The 26,804-nt window shown below is 45.7% G+C and overlaps 6 protein-coding genes and 1 long non-coding RNA gene across 7 annotated transcripts in view; 3 read left to right on the top strand and 4 right to left on the bottom strand.

Annotated features, from left to right (window-relative positions):
* Positions 1 to 268: 268 nt before the first annotated feature.
* LOC6544375 (peritrophin-48) lies at positions 269 to 1,482 on the top strand. The gene is made up of 2 exons (XM_015157700.2): positions 269 to 342; positions 401 to 1,482. Exons 1-2 carry the CDS (start codon positions 336 to 338, stop codon positions 1,411 to 1,413), a joined length of 1,020 nt encoding a protein of 339 aa, XP_015013186.1. The 5' UTR covers positions 269 to 335; the 3' UTR covers positions 1,414 to 1,482.
* Positions 1,483 to 1,542: 60 nt separating this feature from the next.
* LOC6544374 (26S proteasome regulatory subunit 10B) lies at positions 1,543 to 3,061 on the bottom strand. The gene is made up of 2 exons (XM_001972428.3): positions 2,279 to 3,061; positions 1,543 to 2,216 (listed from the first exon to the last, which is right to left on the bottom strand). The coding sequence occupies exons 1-2, from the start codon at positions 2,894 to 2,896 to the stop codon at positions 1,638 to 1,640; spliced, it is 1,197 nt and encodes a 398-aa protein (XP_001972464.1). The 5' UTR covers positions 2,897 to 3,061; the 3' UTR covers positions 1,543 to 1,637.
* Positions 3,062 to 6,990: 3,929 nt separating this feature from the next.
* LOC6544700 overlaps positions 6,991 to 26,804 on the top strand; it is a 92,767-nt gene continuing 72,953 nt past the window's right edge. Inside the window, exons 1-2 of the mRNA XM_001972418.3 lie at positions 6,991 to 7,182; positions 7,465 to 8,928. Coding sequence (XP_001972454.2) covers positions 7,564 to 8,928 — 1,365 coding nt within the window. The 5' untranslated portion in view covers positions 6,991 to 7,182; positions 7,465 to 7,563. The remainder of the gene's footprint in view (positions 7,183 to 7,464; positions 8,929 to 26,804) is intronic.
* LOC6544372 (T-related protein) lies at positions 9,997 to 18,232 on the bottom strand. Its single transcript, XM_026977895.1, has 8 exons — positions 17,985 to 18,232; positions 17,862 to 17,923; positions 13,517 to 13,874; positions 12,541 to 12,661; positions 12,220 to 12,363; positions 11,362 to 12,160; positions 10,569 to 10,959; positions 9,997 to 10,490 (listed from the first exon to the last, which is right to left on the bottom strand). The coding sequence occupies exons 3-8, from the start codon at positions 13,867 to 13,869 to the stop codon at positions 10,187 to 10,189; spliced, it is 2,112 nt and encodes a 703-aa protein (XP_026833696.1). The 5' UTR covers positions 13,870 to 13,874; positions 17,862 to 17,923; positions 17,985 to 18,232; the 3' UTR covers positions 9,997 to 10,186.
* Positions 18,918 to 19,729, bottom strand: LOC113563956. Its single transcript, XR_003407727.1, has 2 exons — positions 19,452 to 19,729; positions 18,918 to 19,372 (listed from the first exon to the last, which is right to left on the bottom strand). It is a non-coding gene; the product is annotated as an uncharacterized LOC113563956 (long non-coding RNA).
* Positions 21,225 to 23,355, top strand: LOC6544707 (succinate dehydrogenase [ubiquinone] flavoprotein subunit, mitochondrial). Its single transcript, XM_001972425.3, has one exon. It carries the CDS (start codon positions 21,303 to 21,305, stop codon positions 23,256 to 23,258), a length of 1,956 nt encoding a protein of 651 aa, XP_001972461.1. The 5' UTR covers positions 21,225 to 21,302; the 3' UTR covers positions 23,259 to 23,355.
* On the bottom strand, positions 23,576 to 24,434 carry LOC6544706 (thioredoxin-related transmembrane protein 1). The gene has a single exon (XM_026977907.1). The coding sequence runs from the start codon at positions 24,393 to 24,395 to the stop codon at positions 23,643 to 23,645; it is 753 nt and encodes a 250-aa protein (XP_026833708.1). The 5' UTR covers positions 24,396 to 24,434; the 3' UTR covers positions 23,576 to 23,642.

Genomic DNA, 26,804 nt, shown 5'->3' with positions numbered 1-26,804 from the left:
ATGAGTACACCTTGTTTGAAAATTTCGACACGAGCAGCGTTTCAAAATGTATCAGCAAAACACGTGTTTTAAAGACACCTTTCGTTAAAATAATAATAATTGTAGCAGACGTAAACTTATTGGAGCTATTGTGTGCTAGATCGTCACTATTATTTAATTGAAACCCCAGTGATCTCTGTTTATGACAAGAGCCAAATCTAATCTTTTTTTGGCGTAGTAAATTAAAGCCATCCGAATGGGAAAATCGTGTATTTGCGGCTATAAAAGGCACAGCGGACCATTGCCAATTGTTAGTTGAATTTATCTAAGTTAAAGTGACGGGGAGGTATTTAAAAATGCGAGGTAGTGACCAATCGTTGAAGGCACATAAGCGGGAACTAATTTGCTTAAAATATTGCAGGACTTTTAAGTTCTTTGGTCCTTCAAGCCTTGTTGCTGGCCGTGATGGTTCATCTGAGCACCCAAACGCGTTACTTAAACGAAACCGATGATGTCTGTCGGCTTTTTAAGGATGGTACCAAGCTCTTGAAGCCCGGAACCTGCAGCGAGTCGATCATTTGCCAAAACTTTGAATCAACCCCAGGCCAAACCTGCTCCGGTTCTACGCCGTACTTCAGTGCTGTCGATGGTAAATGCAAAGCATCCGCGGCTAAGTACTGCGACACAAACAAAATATGCAAAGGATCTGGAACGGGCTATATTGGAGATAGCATAAATTGTGCAAACTGGTACTACTGCGATGCAGATGCGTTGTTGGGCAAAGGTGCATGCGCCCTAGGAATGCACTTCGATCAAGCAAGCAGGATGTGCGTCTATCCGGAGGACACAGAGTGTGCCGCGCAATACGAAATCTGCGACATTGCGCCCGAGAAAACACCCTTCCGCGATGAGGCCAACTGCCACATGTACTTTACCTGCAAGAGCAATAGTCAGAATAAGAATACATGCGAAAATGGCCTGTATTACAACGTGGCCACCGGAACTTGTGTGAAGAAAAAGGAAGTTATCTGCGAGAACCATCCGCTCCCGGAGGAGGTGTGTGGCAACAAAAAGCTGGCGGTGCGCAACAAATTCGTTTCGGATATGGCCACATGTCGCGGCTACTACTACTGCCGGGATCTGGGGTCCGGCATCCCCGATCCCGATCCCATATACCAGCAGTGCGACCAGAACAACTTCTTCAATATGGAGCGACAGGGTTGCATGCCGCGTGAGAGCCAGAAGTGCGACTACGATAGATGTGATGGCCGCAAGGAAGGCTTTGAAGTGGCTGAAATCGATGGATGCCACCACTACATCGAGTGCGTCGATGGCCGGGAAACCACTCCTATTAGCTGTGAGAATAAGTATTTCGACGTTGTCAAGCAGAGCTGCAGCGAAACCCACTTGGTTTACGGAGCTTGTTCCTCTTAACTGCATTTCATTTGCCAGCTGTTCGTTAGGTATTATTTGCAAATAAAAAGCCCATGTCTATATCACTGTTAATGAAGTCTTAAACTATCAGATAGCCATTACTCAGCTAATGGGAGTCATAAATGGGCATCATGAGCGCAATTAGTTGTATTGAGACATATACATATATGCCAAATATTACAATTATTGACAACTCAGAAAACCATTGGCTACCCCATTGGTTCCTAAATAGGCTTGTAGTCCAGACGCGACTCCAGCTTCTTGTTGTCCGCTATTTTGCGAACGGCCTTCATAAAATCCTCTTGAATAACGAACTCCCTATCGGAGCGGAGGGCAAAGAGCCCGGCTTCCGTGCAAATGTTCCGCAGATCGGCCCCATTGAACATGTCGGATAGCTTAACCACCGCCTCATAGTCAATTTCGCCGCGTTTGGCCAGCGGTCCGGCATGAATCTTGAGGATATCCATGCGCGCCACTTCGTTCGGCAGCGGAATTTCCAGTTTGCGATCAAGTCGCCCAGGACGCAGCAGAGCAGGATCCAGTGTATCCGGCCGATTGGTGGCCATGATCATTTTCACCTGGCCAAGGGCATCGAATCCGTCCATCTGGTTAAGCAGTTCCATTAGTGTGCGCTGGATCTCTCGGTCGGCGGAGGTTCCCTCCGAGAAGCGACGTCCGCCGATTGCGTCGATCTCGTCCATGAATATAATACACGGCTGGTGGTCACGGGCGTAGGCAAACATCTCCCGGATCAGTCGCGCACTCTCGCCAATGTACTTGTCCACAATAGCAGAGGAAACGACCTTCGGGTGAGGTTTTAAGAAACATATGTTAAGGGTTGCTTTATAATCTATGTAGCATTTACCTTCAGGAAGTTGGCGTCCATCTGGGAGGCGATGGCGCGGGCCAGGAGAGTTTTTCCGGTGCCAGGTGGTCCGTAGAGCAGGCATCCCTTGGGCGGATTGATGCCCACGCGTAGGAATATTTCTGGATTCAGCAGCGGCAGTTCAATGACCTCGCGAAGCTCACGGATTTGCTGACCAAGTCCACCGATCTCAGCGTAGTTTACGTTACCGGGATCTTCATGTGTCATGTTGTACACCAGGGGATCCACCTCCCGCGGCAAGTAGCGCATAATGGTCAGAGTGGTCACATCCAGGGCGACCCGAGTGCCGGCCTTTAGCTTCTCCTTGTTTATCTGCCGGCGACATCCGACCACATAGCGCGGTCCATTCGAGGCCTTCACGATGAAGTTGTCCGGGGTGAGCTGCTTCAGGATTTCCCCGAGCATCTGACCCACACTCTGGAGGGCCTTCAGGTCCTCCTCGGACTTCTCGTACTGGGCATTCACGACCTTGTGCTTGTCCCGCAAAGCCTTTAAATTGGATTCAAACTCCCGGTGCTCCAGGAGCTTGGTGCGGTAAGCGGTCAGCGCCATCCGCCGCTCTTGGTCCGCTGGGGGATTTGCTTGTGGAGCTGCCATTCTGGAATTCGATTTGTTCCTAACTATCCCGAATGACTTTAAAATTGTGCCCACTCACGTTTCGATTTTGACAACTGTCAGATTTGAACGGTGAACTGGTTCATTAGAAAACTAACTTCACTTTAGAAGCTTCAGTGGAACGTGAGAAAGGAACATGTATTTAAATCAACTACTAAATTGTACAATTGTTGTATTGCAATAGCTATAAAATGTACTGAGTATAATTTATTTTTTGCAAGCAGCTGATGTATTTGCCTTTTTAGATACCTAGAAAAGGCCTGTAGGTATTCATCAAGATGGGGACATAACATTTATTTTTAAGACATATTTTTATAACATACAAACAAGATAGAATGATATAGTCGAGTTCCCCGACTATCAGATACCAGTTACTCAGCTTGTGGAAGTGCAAACGCGAAATTTCTACAAACAAAATTTCCAACAAAATTTGGAAACAAACTTGCGCTGCGTTTAAGTCTGTGGTAGTTCCTGAGATCGAGGCGTTCACAGACGGACAGACGGGCAGACGGACATGGCTAGTTCGACTCGGCTATTGATCCTAATCACGAATACTTTAGAGAATTATACTTTTAGAGAATTTTGCCAGAAACATTTAGAGGTATGCCACTTCAAAATCCGATTAAGATAAGTTGAGTTATGTAGCTTTGAACTTTAGCTTTGGGACATTTTTTAATTTTTTCGAATTTCTACATCATCACATCAAAAAATTACAAAAAAATTAAAAAAAAATAGATTTCTAAATTTAAATGCAGATTCTTAGAGAATTGCGCCAGAAACATTTAGAGGTATGCCACTTCAAAATCCGATTAAGATAAGTTGAGCTATGTAGCTTTGAACTTTAGCTTTTGGACATTTTTTAATTTTTTCGAATATCTACATCATCACATCAAAAAATTTTTTATTTTTTAGAATTCATATTTTTTTGTAATCAGAAAAATTACAAAAAAATAAAAAAAATAGATTTTGAAATTTGAATGCAGATTTTTAGAGAATTGCGCCATACCCGTTAGTCAGCTAGTGGAAGTGCGAAAGAGAAATTTCATAATTTTCTGGATTAACGGTAAAAATTGCGAATAAAATTAAGAAATGAAAAAAAAATGTTCAAGAGTTTGGGCGTGACAGTTTTGTGTATTATTTTGTATTTTTGGCAAAACGATAGAAATTTACAAGACTAATAAAAAATTAAAAAAAATAATACAAAATTTACAAAATATATGGCCGTGGCAGTTTTAAATACTTAATTAACATAGTATTAAAACTATTTCATTGTTATCTATTTAATGCCATTTATTCAAAGATGGAAAGCTTTGAAAGCTTTTTGCGCAAAGCAGATGGCGCCACTTTCTGAAATCAGAAATAAATTTATAAAACCAATTCCTAAGAATACCAGTAAGGGTAAAATCAGTTTAGACTTGCATTTTTATATTATCAATGATTTTAAGGTTTACCTATGACCTATTACAGGGTGTCCACAAACTTAAATGGACAGTGGTACAGAACCAGCCATTTCGACTTTAGTAGTTCGCTGGCATGTGAATACCATCGAATGCGTCGGAAGGTGCTGGCCGGGAACCAAATTTCAGCACGGCATCCGGGCCATAAATCAGGCCATTTTGTAGCACTATGTGTTGCGGGTACAGCTGGTTCGAGTGGTGTGGCTACCACGACCAAAATATCCAGATATCCACTGGGACAACTGCATCTACGGGTCGGAATGCCCCGCATTTGGAACCCATGACAAATATGCAGCTTGCAAATGTCTAATGAATTTCAAACACGCCTCGCCTTGCAGCGCCAATTGCTGCCAAGTATTTTTGCCTATGGTTGTTGGGCATCCGAGCAGCATTTCTTTTTCATTCCAATCGAGCTATTTTTGTATGTAAAAATATTTACTTTTTTTTCTCCAGAAAATTTAAAACAAATAATAAATTGTATACCGAAAATCAGTTATTTAAGTTCGCGCTTTCGTGCTGCTAGGTAACACCCTTTTCTGGCCAAGTTGAGAAGATACTAAGAAGCATCATGTTTAAGAAACGGGTATGGTTAACAGTTGGAAACCCAATCGCCGCCAGACAGCAACTGGCCAAAAAGTATCTCATGCGGAGGAAGCAACAACAAACTACAGAAATATGAAGTTTTCTGAAAACGAAACCGAATTTCTATTCAATAAAGTTCGGTGGCTTAGTGGGCTCGATTTTTGTTGCCTGCCGCAACTTGTGGCGCAGATGTTCCCGACCATCCAGACAAAGTTCTTATTTGGTCAAGGAAAGAGGTCCTGTTCGAATACAACCCACTTACTACAGTGTCCTCATAAGCGAAATTAAACGCAGACCTCAAACAGAATGGCTTGTTGCAACTTTCACTTGTTTTCGATCTTGACTTCTGACATCCTCTGTGGCAGGGATTTGCAGTCGAGGACGTGGGCGTGGCTGGCCAACATGTTCATGGTAAAATTATGGCTTGACTCCGACATTGTTCAGTCCTTTAAAGGCTAACTTTCGGTTGCCTTTTAAATATCAAGCTTTAAATATAGAAGCGCAGTTTTATAAATGTTTAGAAATTCATAATTCAACTGGGAGACAGCAAAATTCCCACGGCAATTTGCAGTATGCCATTGTTTCTAAATTACTATTTACAAAGCGATAGGATTTTTAATTACCACAACCCCTTTATATTTACGTGAGAGCTTGAATTTCAACCAATTTTAACGTTGAATTACTACCTATTTCCTGTAATTATTTACAGATATGATTTACGCAATTAAACGTTTGCTTTGCCATAGAAGAATATATTTTGTTATTAGAGAACTTACGTGAACGGAATTTAAATGAATTGTAATTAAAGTGGAGAAGCCAGGATGAATTTATAAATAAAACATACTGTTCATATATAATAATTTGGATTCAAAAAATACCTTCTTGTTTCTGAGAACGTTGTATCGATCCGCTTTTGTTAATCATGTGAGTCCTCATATCTGAAATATGATTTGCATATGGATGCCGGATGTGCTAATGCAAATTTTTGACCCAGCTTGAATTTCATTAACACGATTCGGGATTCAGCGGTGCACACACTTACTTCCCCTCCATGTTCCGATCCCCCTGCTCCGACACTCATCCCATCCGATGCTTGATGGCCATACATCAGGATGAAGGATGAGCACTCCAGAGGATGTGTGTGCCATGAGCAAGTACTTACATATGTACCCAGGTACAGGTGTGCAGAAATGTGGCCGTGCATTGTAACGTTAACCGTTGACGCTGTCAAGTTGCAAGAAATGGTCACACTGCTAAAAAAAAGAAATTGTCAAGAGCATGGGTTGTTTCATTTTTACACATAACATATAACATTTTACAAATAGATTTACACATATGGATAAGTTCTAAAATATCTTTAATTGAATTTTGAGTTAGAATATTAGATATTTTGTGTTTTTTTTTTGAGTGCGGGTTGAGGGTCGGTGAGCATTTTGAGTTGAGGTTAACAAAAATGGCTATGCGTCGTCGTCCTGCTGACTGCGAAATTGCTTTGGATGCCAAATGAATGCACTTGCATATTTCATTGCCGCCCCGTCACCTGCGGTATCACCTTTGGGCCAACTTTTGACTCCATGTTGGGAAAACCCCATCATAAAACAATTGACGTTGGCTTTTTGGCCAGGAGCAATCGTAACTTTGATTACCAAACACTTGCATATATGTATGTAGAATAGGAAGGATAAAGGCTTTACGAAATAGGTTAATTGTTAAAGGATTTCTAAACCATCATACCTAAATCGCATACCTAAAATGCTCGATTTTGCAGGTTTTAATCCATTTTTTTGCACTGAATTATATTTGATATTTACAATACCTAATTTTATTGAATAAATATTATAATAAAGTACGTCCTCGTTAACATAGACTCTACATAACATACTGTTAACATGGCGACCCACTGCCTTAGTTTTTGTTGGGCCAGGTCACTTACGATCCACAGCTTCCACTTACTACGTGTGGCACTCGTTGCGGAAACTGTTGCTGCTGCTGTTAGCAGTGCCGTTATAAAGTAACGGTACCACTGCGCTATAGAGGCCAGTGTGTTGGCAGCGCCGCGTGGCAACGGTAATTGAATTGAATCGGGTATTGTTAGCGGTTTTACCTAACGGAAAATGTGACGGAATATTGGCGGGATTGTCGTGTTATAATTTATTTGTTTTAGTTAACACCGTGATATCGAGCATAACGAATCGAATATCGAGCATTGTTAGCAGTGCAAGTGTAAAAGTAGGTAGAGCTCAGATTGATTAATTTGTCTACTATCTTATCTTTTACTTTCGGATACACTTATATAATAGAACAATTATAATTTTGTATATTTTGTTTATTACTTGATAGAAATAACAAGAAACCATAGCTATGTATACGATACCTTATTTTATGATTTTGTACCTTCTTTATAAGCTTTAATACAAGATCCAAATTCTTCTAATTGAATAATGTTTCCGACCAGCAAAAAGGTGTTTCTTTTTCATAAATATGTTAATTAAAAGTTATAATCCTGAAAAGGTGCTGATGCTGTAACTTAAATAAAAGTGTTACCCGTGTTATGGCTCAACCAAAATTCCAAAAAAGATATTTCCAATCCATGAGTGACTAAAGGCAACCATGTCTTCCGGGGAGTGGGACCTGCGTGCCCTGAAGGCGCTCGAGGAGGAGGAGCAGCGTGAGTTCCTGGCCCTCAGCCAGAGGAATCTCTTCGATCCGCTGCCGAATCCCACAGCGGATGTGCCCAGTGCGAAGCCTTCTCTGACTTATGCCCAGCTGCATCCTCACCTGCTGAAGCTGCCGACGATTGACGAGTGCCAGCTGATGGCCGTCAAGCAGCAAAGATCGGCGGCCCTGCGATTCAGTCGTGCCCTCTCCTTGTCTGCCCACTCACTCACCTCTCGAACCGGAAGCGGTACGGCCGGCGGAAGCGGAAGTGGCCTGGGCTTTGGCCGCAAACTGAAGGCCCGCTTAGTGGGCGCCAAGTCGAGTGGCTCTCTGTCGCCCGGTCGCCACTCGCACAGCTACAGTGTTTCCCCGGTATATACGCCGCCGCCCATGAGAAGATGTGCCACCTTGCATCACACGCAACCGGTGCGAAAGGTCTTCAAAAATCTCCAACAGCTGCAGGAGCGGAAACGCCAGGCGGCCGGAAGTCATCTGCAGAGGATCGCTGGCACCGGAAAGACGTACTGGAAGTACGGAGCCAACTCCACGGCTGCCTCGATAGTGGGCCAACGGGCACGCCAAAGCCAACAGATCGAGGTGGAGGAGTCCAACGGTTCGGATGAGGTGAACTCGGAGCCGCAGGAATTCTCCGAGGCGGAAACGGGCTCCTGCAGCGTGCCACTCCCGTCGAAGGACACCAATGAAATACTCCGCCTGATGCTCAGTGCGGCCAGTTCGGCGGTGACTGTGACGCCAACGGCGGCGGCCATTGGTAACGGTAACGTGGCCGGAGCAACTGGTGGCGCCCCGCCACTGCGACGCTACCAGAATGCCAGCGATGTTGAGGAGGACGAAACTGTTGCGTACGGAGCTTTCCACCAGGCGGCCAAAAGCTTCGAGCGCGGCGCTCTCCTGCGAGTCGGCAGTTTAACAGCCCAAGAGAGCGCTAACGGCCACGTTAATGCCATGAGCCCCAGTCCACAAAACAGTCCCGTCAGGGAAACACAATCCACAGCGGTGGGTGGCACGGGCGGCAAGCGGATGTTCAAGTCCTGCTCGTTGGATTGGCCCGGGGATGCACAACAACATCAGCAACATCAAGCTGCAAGTCACGTGGAGGTGGTGGAGCAGCAGGGCAAGGACATTCGCTATCGGCAGAGGGATCACTGGGATCTCGAGCACGCCCACTTCCATCCCGAGGCACTTGGACACCTCACATCAAGCGCCACCGTCATCGACGACGAGCTGGAGCAGCATATCAAGCACTGTTCCTGCTCCTGCAACCACATGGGCTACGGCAACTCAATGGACTATCAGGTGAGTCAAGACGGTGTTTAAAATGAGGTAAATACCACATATGAATCACTTAAGATCTGGAGAACGCTCAGAAATATTCAAAAACTTGTTAAATATTAAAGAAAAAACTCAAAACTTCCCCACCCTGAAAACCAATGCGTTGAATTCATTCAAGAAATAGTATAATCCATATCAATAACCAGTTTCAACTTCCGAGCTTATATTGTATAATTGTTATACCGCCAGTATGAATAGGCAAATGGTTTTAGTTCATGGAATTTGCGATATTTTCAGTTTAGTGGAATGCTAATTGTTTCCTGTTTACCCATTTAATCCAGAACAGCGCCAAATTCCCGCCGTGCACACCCCTTTTCAAATGATGGCGCCGTGTAATTTTAATTGCAGCAACTATATCTGCAGTGCGGGTGTCCGGCAATTCAGGTGAATGGCGGCACATTCAGTGGCCTCCACTTGCCATCCACTTTCTAATGCACTCTGGCGGGGATTCCAGCACACGGGCATTTCCCAAACTCATTATCAGCGGGACCTTTTGTGGGCATTCCGGGTTCATGGCTGGATGGGTCCTGGCAGATTGCCGCCTGGAGATCGCTCTGGGACACTGACTCGGCCGCTGCCAAGTGCTCCATTGTCTGGCTGCGAGTGGCCCGCAGGATGGGTGCAACTTTTAAACTAAATTGAATACCCCTTTGAGTCCGACAATGAGCTGGACGCCCGTTCTTGGCGGGATTAAGCGCACAGATGGGTTTCTCGCCCCCTCACATCGTTATTGTCTGTAATTGTTAAGACGATTTTAGGTTTAATAGCTGCCATTTCAAATAGAACTGGAGTCTGTTGGCTGACCCCACGCAAACTCAGGACTTTATCTTTTGTTTTACCACAAGGATGCCGTGGATGGAGCACTCTATGTGGCCCTGAGGGCTGTGAGACTTTTATTGTGCAGCACTCAGGAACAAACTGCCTGGGAAACTTGAAGCATGACATGAAAATATTTTAAGCAATCTCAAGCCATTCTATTTGTAAGCCCTGAAATTCGAGGCTAAGATCCTGAAAAATAGTAATAGCCAGTTGTACAGTTTGATTACGACTTTATAGGAGTTTACAGCGTACATATAGTTCTACAATAGGTGCGATTGCGATTGGGAGTGCTTTACTAAGAGCGTTAGTAACATAGGGCGTTTATTGCTAACTCGGTCGAACATCCAGGGGGTCATGCGTCTAAAGGCTGTGGGGTAATCCGTGGGATGATCCGTTGGCCGGATCACTGCAGCGTGCTCTGTGGCGGAGTGAGCGGGGTCCAGGTGTCGGCAGCTACGGGCGGAGCTCCATTCACCACGGCAGTGGGCACCGAGACCACCGCAGCTCCAGCGCCAACGGTGCCCCGTTCCCTGGCGTGCTCCAGGGACGAGGACTCTATCTTGATGTCGTGGGAGCTTTTCAGGGAGGAACTGGCGCACTCCAGCGTTATGACCGAGCCCTGCTCCTCGCTCGGCTTGTACATGGCAGCCTGGGGGTCGTCCAGTGTCTTTGAAACATCAACGGGCTCCAACGGATGAGTGGCATAGCTGGAAGGCGGGTGGCGGGAAATCATTGATAGCTACGTTAGCGGTAAGTGCGCACAGTTCCCCACCGATTCAACCTACCCGATCTCCAGGGGAATGTACTCCGGCTGATAGTACGCCGCGGCAGCGTTCTGGTACAATCCGTACTCCGCCCCGGATCCGTTGTGCCAACCACTGGCGGGATAGCTCAGCGCCGAGGGCGCATTGAGAACCGCATTCGTGTACAGCTGATGGGTGGGCGAGGTGGGCGTGGGATGGTACACCTGGTGGGCAGCTGCACCATATGCCGCTTGCGGGGATCCCGTGGCTCCCGCACCGCCCCCCACGCCCACGCCCACGCCGCTTCCATAGATGTCCGTTTGGGCCATGTTGTACTGGTGGCTGTGTGGCGTCAGGTGGTGGATAGTGTAGCTGGGCGAGGAGGTCGTGTAGCTCGGGGATCCATTCGTGGGCGATGGTGAGTTATGAGACGCTAGGAAATGGAATTGAAAATAACACTATCAGTATGTACAAACAAAATATATGTTATCAATATCATCATTGTAAATAGGCCTATTATGATAGATAAATAGATACCATTGTGCAGAGGCTGACTCTGCTTCTTTATGAATATTTGAAGTTATTTTTAATTTATTGGCGCAGGCATTGTTAGGAGCACAGAAAACTGTCACGGTTCGCAGATTATCTCAAAAGTAAGAAGCTCAAAACTTTTATTAGGCGAAAACTAGCTGCTTTGTAATTAAATTTTGGTTTCGAAAGTTCAAGGGTCACGTAGCTTGTCAGCGAAACAATTGTATCTTTGGTTAGCCTTGGAGGTATTTTTGCAAAGATGCAAGCAGCAGCATTGCTTTCCTGCCATCCAAGGAGTACTCACAGATGTTGCGGCCACTGCACACGTTCATGGGCATGGGTCCCGGCACGCTGGTGGCGTTCCAGTAATTGCCATTGCTCTGCCAGCTGCTGGGATACGAGAACACGGACGCCGTGGGACTGGCCTCGACCGGCATGAAGCCGGACTGGGCGTAGGAACTGCTGAAGCATCCAGCACTCGGCGCAGAACCGATGCCGCCGGCGCTGGAGCTGCTCACACTGGTGCTCACGGAGCCAGTGGACGTGGAGTGCAGGCTGGTGGGCGTCTGCGGAGCCGACGGCGGCTGCGGCGATGTGGATGAGGCATTGCCGGCACTGCCATTCGATCCGGATCCGGAAACGACCCTGGGTCGACTGTACGGCGTGGTGCGCGTGGGTACTGCGGCACTGCGTGACGACAGGGATCTGCCGTACCGATCGCAGCTGGCGCCCGTGGAGGGACCCACGGATCCGGCTGATGAAACGCTCGGACAGGAGGACACCAGGCCGTGACTCTGGGCGATGGACAACGGAGGAGCTGCCACGGCGGCCGCCGCAGCCGTATAGTGTGTGGGCGGCGGGATTAGCCAGCCGTAGTGGGTGTCATGTGGATACAGCGTATCCGGCCGCTCCTTGGCATCCAGAAAGGCCTTGGCAAATGGATTATACTTGATCTTCAGCGAGGTCACCTCCTCATTCTGGTACGCCGTCACTGCGATGAACTGCGTCTCCGGAAATGGATAGGTGACCACGTGACGCTGCTCGGAACCCACGCGAACCAGATGCACACGTGGTTCGTACTTGTGCAAGGAGTTCAGCATTATCTGCAAGATAATTGTGTTACTACGGCTTTGATGGTTGCGGTCTTTCAGGCTCTGCCCACCTGTCCATTGCCATTGGTCTTGTTGGTCAGCTTTACTTTGGCAAACGAGATGGGCTCCTTCATCCAGTGGGCTCCGAAATTGGGCGACTCGGGGTGTACGTAGATGGGGTTTGACGGCGGAACCTCAGCCTTGCCACCAGGAACCTAAGTGATCGAAATAAAATACAAAATTACAAATTACAACGTGATAAGTTCTATTGTTCATAAGATAAGAGCGGTATATTACATCAGGGTAATGGAATGGCACTTAAACTTGATCTTTGATGGTAACGTAAGCCGGATCCTAAGCTTTGCTTGGGTGCGATCAGTGAGTAGACTTACCCATTCACCGTTCACGTACTTCCAGCGATGCGAGTCGATCTGGACGAACTCCAGGAGCACAGTGTACATGGCGGCGGGATCCAGACCCGAGGCACTGATCTTCACCACGGGGAACATGCGCCTGTTTGTGACAACGGAGACGGCAATTAGCAATTAGAACAGTTATGCAACAGTGGCCCATGCATTCGTAATAGTGGACAAACAGACCCAGACCCAAACCGAAAATCCCCCCAATTTGGAACTCCAACCTCGAGGTGGAGCCGCCGGCGGAGCGGAGACGGCAGGGATTGCGTTGCGGGCAAATATTGGAACGCTCAGGCGGGCTCTGTTCCACAACAATTAGTACAAGATGGCGGCTGTTGCCGGGCCACGCTAATTAGCACCTGACCAGGCCAGCAGACCCGACTCTCGGCCCGGTTCCAAGTTCTAAACGCGCGTTTCGCACACACTCACATCCACACGCTCATAGATACCTGTGCATATGCCCGTAAATTGGTAAATATTTTTAGTTATTTCAACAAATGCTGGCATGTAAATAAACAGACGAATGGATGTTTCCCCACACTCGAAGAAAATACAATCAACCGGATTTGTGACTCCATTGATAACTCTGATATTTGAGACCTTGGAGTTACAAGCTGCTTCATGGTTTTTGATCGGCCGGAGTTAACATTGATTTATTCTTTAAGAATAGCCCTTGATGCATATGAATTATCTGCTTTGCGTACTACAAACAACCACTTTTCTTCGAGTGTATCGGCTTAGCCTGAGCTGGAGAAACGTTAACGCTTCATTATGACTTGCAAATGGCGAGCAGTGAGATGGAAACCGTGGAAAAGCGATGCACCAAAAACAAAAGCGCAAAACCTCATTGCCAATTTGCATAGGAAAACAAAATGCGCCGCCGTCGCCATTTAACACATTCGAATTTCGAACAGCCCTCACAAAATCAATCCAATCAATTTGACTCACTCACCTGCCGTTTTTGGTGACGATCATCTCGTTGGTGAGGTTCTGGAAACGCAGCCAGAGCTCCCGATCGTCCAGAGAGATGCGCAGATTGCGATCCAGTTCATTGGGACTGCCTGCTCCGCCGACCACGCGATGCCCTCCATTTCCGGATACACTGGCTCCACCCACGCTCACCGCTGCCACGCCCCCCAGCCCGTGACCATGCCCGTGTCCGTTGTGGGTCACATGCTGTGGCGAACCACTGCCACCACCGCCACCACCAGCACCAGCACCACCACCACCTCCTGCTCCGCCCGTAACATTGCCACTGAGTCCGGTTGTTGGATCCACGGCGGACAGGATGTGCGATGTGGTCATGTCAGCTGCAATGCACAAAAAGCATATTTAATCAGAAATGTTGTTAAAATAAATGTTGCCAATGAGTCTTAAATCATTTTGCGGCACTAGGAAATAAGCAAAACATTCTTATAACACGCACTCCTTGCACAAATCCATTTCTAAGACCGTTTCACTTCTTAAACTAAACTCAATTGTCAGAATTTACGCACTTTTAATTGCTGTTCGTAGATAAGATTTTCAATTTGTTACATTCCATACTGGATTACTTATAAACATTTTGACAACAAATGTGATTTTGAACAAGTGAGCCATGATGAGGCCCCACGTGAAGGTGTGTTCCTGGACGCAACCGCTTGCCGGGAATCCAGAAGTGAAAACATGCTCTTCTCGGGACACAATCGTGTCCATGGTCAGTGTGGACGGATGGGCATTACATCAAAGCAATCTCAACCGGCTGGCCGACGAAGTGTCGGCTTTATGCGTTTACAACACTCTCCCAGGAGCATTAGAAGAATGCTCGCCGAGCTCTCTTGTCGGCTTTTAATTATATTGCACACTTTAGCCATGCCTGGGACTTCGTCTGCGAGTGGGTCTGGCTGGAATTGGGATGGGATTGGGATTGCGACTGAGTATGGTAGTGGGACTGGGACTGGGACTGGGATTGAGTTGGCCGAGATGCTGGCTGGCCATAAACAACGGGCACCCTTTTTATTTATGGCCGCGGCAACAAACACCTCTGTTTTGCGTCGGGGTCGGACCAGGGTCATTTGTATTCCGAATCGGATGCCTAGCAGAGAAATCACCTCAGATGTGCCGGTTTCGGGTGATGTCTAAATTGTGAGCCCATGTCCAGTCCCACCACCGAAAGTGTTTCTCGCAATGTTTTGTAATCATAAATTTACAAAATGTATTAATTGTTTTGTTTGGGTTTATTGGGCCACCAAATTGGAGGCCAAGTGCCGCCGTCTAGGATTCCTTTGTGGGAACGAACTCAAAAGTATACCCAAAGCCGATTGTTCTTGCTCCGTGGATCCAGATTTGATTTATTGGAAATTTCATCGCCCATCCTCCATCATAAAATGGCAAATGGCCGTATGCGGTTTGATGTCTTTCGTATTTGTCAACCATTTAATTTGATGGTGTGAAGCGAACAGGTTTTCCACCGTGTTCTAGCTGACCCCCACATATAATCATGTCCACCATCAATCAGCGGATGCATATGTGTTCTCGCAAGGCTGTTAAATTCTAAAGTAAGGAGAGCAAATCCATCAAAGCGGTGCTCTGGCAAGGATCCATTTTACTGGTTACCAAATCAGTGCTCCTTACGTACTTCTATCATAAATTTCCTGGTCATGATCTTAAATAAAATATTCATATATTGACTTGTGCGTTTTTGTCTTAAATTTGATTACCAATACTAGTCAGTAATTTGTCAACCAGTGACAAATTATGCCCGAATATCCGACTCTTTCAACCGCAGCTGCAGCCAATTAAAAGTTTCAATTCGAATTCAATCGGCTGAGCTTAGAAGTTCAACAACTTTGGGCCGACATTGGAAAGTTATATTCAGTTAATGGATTTTCAAAGGTTTCCGATTTACCAGCTCGTGTTCGCTCCGCATTATCCTAATTTTCACGCGGTTCTTGGCGGGTTTTTCTCATGTGCCCAATAGACGACATCGACGACATCATAAAAATTCACTCTTCATGATGTTGCCCCCCCCACATGACTCCCCACATGGCTCCCCCGCGGCTCATCTCATGACCGTGTTTGTGTTCCACATCGATCCGCACCACCGCACCACCGCGCCACCGCGCCACTCCAGCCCAGCACCACGATTTTAAGACGCGGTGTCCCAGCTCCGGCTCCATCACTAAGCTTAATGAAAAGCTGTTTTTGTGTGTTGTCTCCTCATCGGAGGAAGCGTGTGTGACTGTTGCCCATGTGTATATAGTGTGTATAGTACACGTATGTACATATATATGGAATATACTTTGACTTTTGATGGCAGCCATGACGGGTTTTCGGCTTGGGGTTTGCATTGGACTCTTTCCCCATCTCAGGCCAGCCGCTTTGTTGGTGGCTCTGTTGATTTTTGAATCATTTCGTGACTTTGATATTTACTCAGACGCTTTGGGGTGTTTTTTTCTATTTTTTGGTATGAAATATGCGCGCTATTTTGGAAATATGGCGCTTACGTACTCAATGTACAGGTACGTAATGGTCGATGAAACACATTCGGCGAATCTCAGATACATTTCTGCTTTTTAAGCTTTAAGTTTTGGAGAGGAGAGCGCCAGATAGTAAAATGTATATGTGGCTTACTATATTGGCTTTTAAACGGTTTTGAAGTCACTAAAACCATGTTAAATTAGCTGTATACGTGCTGCATTTTATTATTTACTGCTCGCTAAATGAACCATTTATTTTATGCACCCGTATTGAAAATGCTTTTATAGTTGATCCTTAGATAAACGTGTGGCTATAAAATATAGAATGTAATGCAACTGCCCTCCAAGTAATCGAACAAATCGAGTAAATATCAAGTTCGTTTATTCCCATTCGCACTTTGTGGAAAAGGACAATATTTCGCACCTGCTCAGGATGCTGGCGGGTGGCATCGATGACAAGTCACTGGTAGCCCGCTGGAGGCGATTAAGCCAAATCTGCTAAATTTCACACACCACTTCGCGTGAAAATAAACCGCATTTAAATTTAGATACTGCGTGGGCGAACTGAAATGGAAATAGCCGCGAATCGGGAATCGGGGGGGCTCCAAATGCAATCAATATTTCCGGAGGACAATGTCAGAGGTCGCTCCTGGAGAACTTCAAGATTTTCAGGATATTCTGTTCCTCTCCTCTTTTTTTTGGCGATTTGTTGGCGCTTCTTTAGGCAGCGATTGTCACACTTTTGTTTTCAGCACTCCACGGCACAGTGGTAGGCGCACTTTTATGAGCGGCGTACTAAAATTTTGTACAAACTGTAATTAATTAGTAAGCATTTGTCAAGTACTAAACGATCTGCGGGGGCGTTGCGGAGGGGCGAGCGGGCAGGCGGGGTTCCTTTAGGTCTGTTTATGGGCATCTTTGATTTGCATTTAATAGGATAATTTTCACATGCGTCGTAATTGGCTGCCTCAGATCGATCCAACTTGGTGTTTTTTGGCAATCCATGTCTGAAAATTCTTATGTCCCCACTAATTTGCGTGTGAACATCGGCCACGCCCACGGCCAATGAGCTATAGCTCCTCGCGCCCCTTTCTCGGCTGCTGTTTTATGTCATTAGAGGTATTATTAGGATCGTTAATGGGGGATTTTGTCACTTGCCCGTTGGATTTCGGGCGAGCCGCCAACACTTCGTCTTTTTGGCCAAGTGTCAAAATGTGTCTGTTTGGTGGTTTTGTTTGATTTCGGCATTTGATTTTCACACGTTCGTTTAAATAGGTTTGCCAATTTGCTATTTGATTACGTTTATGGTCATATGTCACACGGAGGAATAACCACTCACATTTTATGGCACTTGAGCTCTTGATTCGGAGAAGCGACTTTATGCTCATTTGCATTTTTGGGAGCCGTTTGTTTTGGGGTCAGTGTTTTACAGAAATACTCTTGACAAAGAAACACGTGTACTTCATTTAAAATATATCCTTATATGTATATACATTTTTTACATTTCCTAATCAAAAAGTGAAGTATTTCTATATGTACATATATTTCAAACGATTTAATGCCCAAAATCCTTGCCGACGGTTCAGTCTGCATCTTAATTTTGTTTCTTAAATATTGAATAAATTAGTCAACATTTTGCAATGTTTAAATGATATGTTTAACACTTCTTTCAGCACGTCTTAAAAAGGAGCATAAACGTGTGTTATAATAAAGTCCCAATTTAACGCTTTCGATTTTATATACTGCATTTGTTTAAGTTTCTTTCAACAAAGCTATGTATCTTAAACCTATAACATTTTAATTTTCAATTTCTAAGCCGAGAATTGGGAACCAACTTACCTATTTGGTAATGTGCTTCACGCCGAAACTCGGCGCTCTCGATATAATCCAGTGGGAAACTCCTTGTAAAGATGGTTTAGATATAGACTTAAGTTTAATACGGAACACTGCCAAATCACGCACTTTTATAGCACCAACTCCCTCGAAGGCTCACTTTATTGAGGATCACTGTCGCATGCGTTCAGATTAAAGTATCTAGATACAGCCGCGCGCCTTTCTCACAGATCTTCAAGATATTTGATTCGAGCCGAGATTCGAGTTTAGCGCTGCCGCAATGATCGTGTGTTTGCGTTGCCACCGTTCCCGAGCTAATGATCAACGATCGGTGCTAATTTTTTCAACCATCACAAGCCGCGCTTTCGGTTCCTCTATTTCTCATTTCTCGTCTTTGGCCGATCGTTGTTGCTTTCTTGTTTTTGGCCGTGATGATGGCCGGCCAGCGTGCAGCTCTCCACCGCTCCTATAGCCATCCCGTTTTGGCCCGATCGGCGAACGGCGAACGCTGATCGGCTAGCGGTCGTTTAGGCCACACCCTCTAACAGGTAAGACAGCGGCCGCATCTGGCCTCTCGCTCGCTCCCTCGCCGGGTCAATTCGCGGCCATCGCTCGAGAACCGGCAACAGGTAAAGAGCCCCCATATCACCGATCTCTCAGGTGGGTCGGATCCTCCAGGGCGAGCACACCTCCGCCTCTCAGCAGCGCGGAGTTGGAGTCCTAGGCGGGATTTGTGCGGCCCCTGCTGTAACCCCCGTGGCTAATCGTTCGCTTTGCATGCGCCAAAAATTAAGTGTAACGTGTTTCAGTTACGCACCTTTGTTGCACAGGGAAAAGTTTCTTATCGCTTGTGAGCTTGTGGAAGACGCTACACAAACACATTGGTCGACTTGTGACCCCTGGATTCAGTTTTAGATTAGAAGTGAAAGGGGATTTATGTCCAAGTTTTTGAATTTTCTTACTACTATATATACTAAATATATCATCATGATATTTGAGTCACTATTTGGAGATCATGCTAAAATGGGATCAGAGGTTGCTATCAAATATATTCAAATCAAATTGGGAGTATGTTTATTTTAATATAGAAGAACAAGACTTTCAGGGTTCCGCACATATACATATGAAGTATTTAATGCTAGAAGCATAAAACTAGGATCATCTGAGATACGACCGACTTGTTTTTCTCCGTGTGTCTGAGGTCTGGATTCACAGTACGTTGTTCGTTGTCCGCCGCAGACTGGCTTTGATTTGTTTAGACGCTCGTTTCGAGTTTTGTTTGTCCAACCAATTAAAACTTTGTATTTTTTCCACGGGTCTGTTTGCAGTCCAAAACGGGTTTGCCGATCCAACACTCTTCTTTTTTTTGGTAAAATTTTCAGCTGAATTTCGAGTTGTAAACATTTAACTCTGTGCCTCAATTTGTGTATGTGGCCAAAATACAAGTTATCCCGGGGCGGAGTTGCTGGATTTTTGGGCGGTGCGTGACCACACATGACTTAAATTTGGCCACAACACTGGAGCGAATCGCACATTACAATGTATAAGTTATATATTTTCTTTATTTTATAGAAGACAAAATAAATCGAAACCTACCTTAAAATATCTCCTAATTACCCATTTATTACTGCTTTAATTCAAGTGCTAATTTTAGGGAATATAATAAAATACGAATACTTCAGTAATATCCGATTAAATGAAAGTTTGCTGGGTTGCTCCAAGTTTGGTATTGCGAGACTCAATACAGCAACTATTTATAGCTTTTCCGTGAGTTTTTTGAGATCACGCGCCTCTTGCAGCGACGGTCTGAGTTTTTTCGTGGATCGCAGCTCGCTTTTTAGTCGGTTCCAACTCATCGCCGCGTGTCAATGGACCGACTTTATCTAGGGGCTGGGAATGGTCAAAAAGTTGGGCATTCTATGGCGCTGGAAGACAAACAGCTCGCGGCCAACGATGGCCATTAGTTAAAGGTCTGGTACAACAGTGCGGCCGTCGGTAGTAAATGAGAAAAATCAACAGACTAGGAACTCAATAAAATAGTCGTAGATGGAAATGAAAATGGAGGGGTCTCCGGAGGGCTGAGCGTTGGCTAATGGAGAAATGTATCTGGCGGATGGACAAGTGAATCGAATGGATCGCCATGTAGTTGTCGCACCCGTGACGGATGTCTGGGCTACCTATTCCAATTCCCTTTGGTCATTCATTAAAGGTGCCGCACGTTTTCATTAAGAATCCGCCGCGGAGGAGTACGCGGAAATGCGGGCCAACCCCTGCCAGCGCGATCCTCAATCCTTTCGAGGACGAGAGCGTCCTTGCCCTAAATATTCACCGCACGGCATTGTAGCCGCTTTATGGCCAATCCTTTCTGCTTGTGTGTTTGCAAACAATTCGATTTTATGGCCGCCTAAGCGAATTTCCCCGCCTCAATTAGGCTGAGGTTGTAAACTCATAAAGCAAACACGCGAGAGTGCGAACGCCGAGCAGGCAGTCGGCAAAAAAAAGGAGGAAAAAAGGAAGAATTCGGGGCAGGCACTCCGTTTGCACAGGATATCCACGCAAATGCGCATGTCCTTTGAGTGCAATTAGCCGGCGGGAAAATCCCAGTCCATCTCGATACGCTATCGAACCCAGAGCAAACCCAGCGATCGAGTTCGTGTCCGAAGTCTTTCGTTCGCCATTCTTGGCTTTCCGCCCATGGGTTCGCCCCTTTCTCGTCTGTTTGCTCGAACCCAAACCCAAACCCAAACCCACACCCAAACCCAGGCCCAAACGCAGTCCCAATCGCAAACCCAATCACAAACACAGACTCAAACTCAAACTCAGACCCAGACCCAAAACCCAGACTCATTTACATATTGCTCGTTTTCTGCTGTTTTCGCTGCGCTTAAGTATGTTTGCCCGGTCCGATCTCTCCGTGTTTGCTTTGGGCCATCTCGACCATCTTCACCATCTTGACCATCTTCACCATCTCGACCATCTCGACCATCTTGACCATCTTAACCATCTTGGCCTGTTGGCCGCCAATCTACTTTTTGCTCTTCGATGCCGCTACAGGATTTTCGTGGAAACGCGCAGCTTTAACGAGCTTCAAACTCAAAAATGGCGTGACTCGACAAACAAAGGATGTGAGAGACAAATTCAGTCTGCTTCAAAATTGGCGTTGCTACTTTGTTGGTTTTCATGATTTATGTTTTTTATAATACAGATACTTTTAATATAATACTTTTCGAACTGTCTCAGAATACTTTGACACTTAGTTTTCTTTGACTAACTTCACTAAAACATGCATTGCTTATTTCCTGTATTCCATTAAGGAGAAGACCTTTGCGACAGTCTCATAGTCATTGTGATTTCTATCCCAACTCAAAAACAGTTAAATACACCTAATACATTTAAAAGCGCAAAGCTACGTCTGTTTCTGTGAATAGAACTGGACTGCCATTGAAAATGAATCGCCTGTTTGTCAGAAGGGCGGGACAGCAGCTCACCAGGACCCTTCTTGGCCCAAGTGCTAGTCGTCTGTGTCAAGTGACCTCTGTGCGAGACGCCAGTTGCAAGGATGAGTACTCCTTGACTGACCACAAGTTCGATGCGATTGTGATTGGTGCCGGTGGAGCTGGAATGCGGGCTGGATTTGGGCTGGCGGAGAAGGGTTTCCAGACGGCCATTATATCCAAGCTCTTTCCCACCCGATCTCACACGGTGGCTGCCCAGGGTGGTGTTAATGCCGCCCTCTCAAACATGGACAAGGACGACTGGAAGTACCACTTTTACGATACGGTGAAGGGCTCCGATTGGCTGGGCGATCAGAATGCGATCCATTACATGTGTCGGGAGGCGGAGAAGGCGATCTGCGAGCTGGACATGTACGGGATGCCCTTCTCGCGAAAGCCCGACGGCAAGATCTACCAGCGTCCTTTTGGAGGACAGACCTTGGACTACGGGAAGGGCGGGGTGGCCAGGAGGGCGTGTGCATGTGCAGATCGCACGGGCCACGCCCTCATTCACACACTGTACGGACAAACGCTGAAACACTCCGATTGTTGCCACTACTTTGTGGACTACTTCGTCCTGGACCTGATCATGTCGCGAGGTGCATGTGTGGGCTGCTTGGCCTGGAAGCTGGATGACGGCACCTTCCATCGGTTTCTGGCCAACAATACGGTTGTCGCCGCCGGCGGCTGTGGGCGGGTGTACTTCTCCACGACCGCCGGACACACGTGTACGGGTGATGGCAATGCCTGGGTGTCCCGACAGGAGCTCCCCCTCATGGACATGGAGTTTGTGCAGTTTCATCCCACTGGCATCTACGGAGCAGGATGCCTTATTACCGAGGGAGTGAGGGGCGAAGGCGGCTTCTTCTTGAACTGCAAGGGCGAGCGTTTCATGGAACGCTATGCCCCAAAGGCCAAGGATCTGGCCTCCAGGGATGTGGTGGCGCGGGCCATGACCATGGAGGTTCTTGCTGGCAATGGTTGCGGTCCGCTCAAGGATCATGTGCACCTGCAACTCCATCATATCGACGCTAAGATCATTAGGCAACGATTGCCGGGCATTTTGGTCACCGCAAGGATCTTCGCCAAGGTGGACGTCACCAAGGAGCCAGTGCCAGTGCTGCCAACTGTGCACTACAACATGGGCGGTATACCCACGGACTACAAGGGTCGTGTGGTCACCATCGATGAGAATGGCAAGGAACAAGTGGTCAAGGGGCTGTACTCCTGCGGAGAAACTTCCTGCGCCTCTGTACATGGGGCGAATCGCTTGGGTGCCAACTCCCTGCTGGATCTGATCATCTTTGGCCGAGTTTGCGCCTTGGACATTGCCGCAAACAGCTGTCCGGGGGATAAGCCGCCCCAGGTGGAGGACAAGGCCACCGAGAAGTCGCTGGACAACTTCAAGCGCCTGCGCTGCGCCGACGGATGCATTCCCACAGCCGCGCTGAGGATAGAACTGCAGCGGACCATGACCAAACATGCGGCAGTTTTCCGGGAGGGAAAGCTCCTCAAGGAGGGCCTGCTCAAAGTAGCCCAGTTGTGCGAACAGTTCAAGGACATCAAGATAACCGATCGCACGCTGGTGTGGAACAGCAATCTGGTTGAAACCCTGGAGCTACAAAATATGCTTGCCAATTCGGTGCACATCATTACAGCGATGGAAAATCGCAAGGAATCGAGGGGATCCCATGCTCGCGAGGATTTCAATAAGCGCCTGGATGAGCTGGACTATGGAGCACCACTGGCCGGACAGAAAAAGAAACCAATTGAGGAGCACTGGCGCAAGCACACCATGACCTTTGCCCTGGGTGATAAGGGTTGTGCCTCGATCAAATATCGTCCGGTAGTGGACACCACCTTGGACGACTCCGTCGCACCCATTCCGCCTGCTCCGCGTACCTACTGAACTAGCTGGTCCAGTTTCACTCTCTTAAAGACTTACAAACTTAAATGAATATACACATATAGCACCATAAAATGTGGTCAGTTTGTATAAAATATAAGCTGAAGAGCTATGGTATCTATAACTACATATGTAGTTGTACTACATAATAAATAATAAACAAAGTGAGGCTTTTTAAGTTACAAATGGGTACTATTTCGATACTTGTACAAATTCAACGGCACCTAAGTGAAAACGTATATTTTCTGTGGCCATTTATTTTACCTGAATACCAGTTGGAATTTTGTTGAAAGATCTTATTAAATCAAACACAAAGACAATTCGGTTTCCTTTCGGGTTTAATTCGGTGCTTTTAAAAGAAGACCATAGAAAGATAACATTAAAATTTTAAATACTTTTTATGTGTGATGTTATTTCAACCGCATTGGAAAACGATTTCATCGGAAATAGATTACTTCTGGTTGATGCTAGCTGCAAAACATTCTTTTTGTTTGCATTCCCCTTCATAAATGTCCTTATAATACGCAAAAACATGCACGGCATAACAACGATGAAGAATAAGCTTAAGAGAGGTGCGGTTATCCAAAAGGTGCTTCCAAAAATATCAGATTTTCTTATTTTCAACATCGTCTTCAAAACAAATTCACCAAAACTGCTCCATGTGGAGGTCGGGTGTAGCCAAAACGGCAGTCGAGGCAACTCCGACCATTCGCGCAGAATCACGAGATTGCGAAGGGAGTAGGCATCCTGCGTGGAGCTCAGTCTTCGGAATTCCCCATCCAGCACGTGATATACGGTGATCTTGCCGAAGGCGGAAAATCGTCCTCTTAGCCAGAAGTACTCGGAGAGATCACCAAAAGCCAATCCCACATCGAGGCAACCCACTGAAGGGTTTGCCAGCTGGTATAAGTCCGCCTTCAAATCCTCGCACGTCGCGTGGCGTGTCGAGCAGAGTAGCAAAAGCCACTCGCCGGAAAGCAACTCGTTCCAGTTGCGGTCATCTATGAAGGTGATTAATCCATATCTGTGGGATTTCCGGGAAGATCGGGGACATAAATCGTTATGCGCTGGGCTTTTCGGGATCAACGCGCTTGGAATAACACCAAATACCGAAAGAAGAAGTATTAACTTTGAAGTCATCGTCCCGAAGGATTGTATAATGTTTGCCGTTTGTGGATTGAGTTTTGTTCATTCGATTTTTGCTATGAAATATAACTGATTGTGTCGCAGACTGTTTCCAACAAAAATAATCCGGACTACTCCAAAAAACATTTGTATTTGACACCATCGGCTTATGTGTGGCCTACTAACAACAATCTCACTTGCATCGCTCCTAATAGAAAGGATATTTTTTCAAAATTGAAATAAATCGTGTGCAGAGCGGTACAGTTGCCTCCACAGACCACTAACAGGTCATTAGCAGGAGATGGCTATCGGTAACAGTCCATCTCGATTGCCGATCCTGTTCTCGAGCGACTGTTGCCGATGGCTGAGTGTAAATAATTACCCGGCACAGGAATAAGTTGTAGGCTATGCGAGGAGCACTGCTTACAGGACAATCCGATGGGAGGACCTCCCCTAATGACCACAATAAATTATTTTCATTTAGGGGCATTTAGCATAGAGAAAAAGCCGAGTGGCTGGTAAGGAAATAATTTATAGCTGTTGAAAACTTAACATGTTTATTTGGCCACATGTGTGTGAGTGGTGTGTGTGTGTATGGGTGGGTGGAGAGAAAATGGCAAATTTTTGGGGTGTGTGGGTCCAATAATAATGGCGCTTGTTAAGGCTTATGAGTAAAATGCTTGTGTGCGTGTGCGGGGCAGCAAATGAAAGGCCAACAGAACAGAACTGAACAGAACGGAACCACAGGAATACTTTGCAGGGACACCTTACCCATCCAGCCACCCACTGGGCCACACCAAGGACATGCCCCAACTATTTGGTATGTATTTCGTGTGCCAGTGTGGATACAATTGTTGCTATTTCATATGGTTTTGCTGCTGGGCTGCTGCCAGCGACAGAAAAATTACAGTTGCATACACATTTGCCTGTGTTAAATTGTCCCACAACCAATACAAAGTGACCTTTTCATTTATTTTTATGATGCCCCCGCCCCCTGCAACATTTCCCATTTACCACATGCTGCATGAATGCCCGCCCAGTCTCGGCCATAAAAAATAGTTCGCTCGATTCAACTTTCCTGCGGCAACAAATGTTGGTTACTACGGCCCAAAGAGGACTCCTGGCTACTGGATAGAATGTGTTATTTTTCCGGGATTTCGAATTTGTTTATTTCAGACTGGGCCTAATGGAAGGGAAATCTGTGGCCGCCCAGTTTACTGGCATTTTGTGTTATATCTCCTCTGTGCTGATGGTGCTCATTCTAATGCCATTACCTTTTAGATGGAAAATTAGCATATTTTGCCAACTTTATTGGCAACTTACATGCAAAACCCATAATTGGCTTCTTAAAAAGTATTAAAGGTATTTATTCGCGTGGGTTGAAAACTTAGAACTGTCCTCATAACTTTGTTGATATCTATGCGACGCACAACTTTCTTTTTGCCTCTGTATTAGGGGAAAGTTTTAAAGTACTTGGTCAAAGTTATAGTTTAAATAGTTCAGCTCGAGCACCTTAATAAATTTTAATGTTATAGGTAGCATTTAGACGAAGGAGGAGCCGCAATATCTGCACTCGTTTATTATTTATTTATTTAATTTCATTTAGAAAGCAAACTGCTTTCGGTTGCGAAAAGAACAAACTTTTTAAGGCATGTGGCTTATGACAAGAATTCGTTTTGTTTATTTGTTACTTAGTTTTTCTATCGAAACTTTAATATTGATGTCTTGCTTAATATCAAACCATACACTGAACAGTTGTTATGTATTACTTATTTAATATTTAAAATCTATTTTCATGCGAATGCCAGCGGCTATCTGTCTTGTGGCACTCCGGACTTTTTACTCTGCTGTTTAGCTCTTTAGTTTGCCCTCGTGTTTTGAATCCTGCTCGATGCAGTGGAGTCCAAGTTGGCTGAAACTCGAAACTCTCGAAGTTGATTCTGCACTTCATCGGAAAACAAAACAAAATGTTTCAGCTTAAGCTTTTACCCAGTCACTTCAGTTTGCCAACGAGTGCAGTGCACTTGTCCCGAGGCAAGATGGAAAACGAAAATTGAATGCACTACGCACTCGCCAAATAAGTCGACTTCAAATGCATATATATTTGATTTTTATAAGAAAAATTGAAAATGTTTGAAGTGATTTATTGCATTTAATTGACGCAGAGATGATGACGGAGAGGAATGTACTTGAATGTACTTCACTTTGCTACAAAAAAGATGTCCAGTATTTGTTACATTTATGAAACTTACTTATTCAAAAAAAATATCCACCTGACTGAATTGTTTGGATTTGTGTCTATTTTTTTCAAATATGTATATTTTTCCAGTAAGGAAATGTTGTATTTTTCCGAGTGGTGCTGCATGACTTCGTAGCTCGTTATCGAGTTTGGCATTTGAAGGATTTGCCAGAGAGACACGAGTG

This window comes from Drosophila erecta, unplaced genomic scaffold (assembly GCF_003286155.1).
Source record: "Drosophila erecta strain 14021-0224.00,06,07 unplaced genomic scaffold, DereRS2 tig00000021-arrow-pilon, whole genome shotgun sequence".
NCBI lineage: Eukaryota > Metazoa > Arthropoda > Insecta > Diptera > Drosophilidae > Drosophila > Drosophila erecta.
Note: the sequence above shows the minus strand (reverse complement) of the source record. Positions and strands in the feature narration are given on the sequence as shown.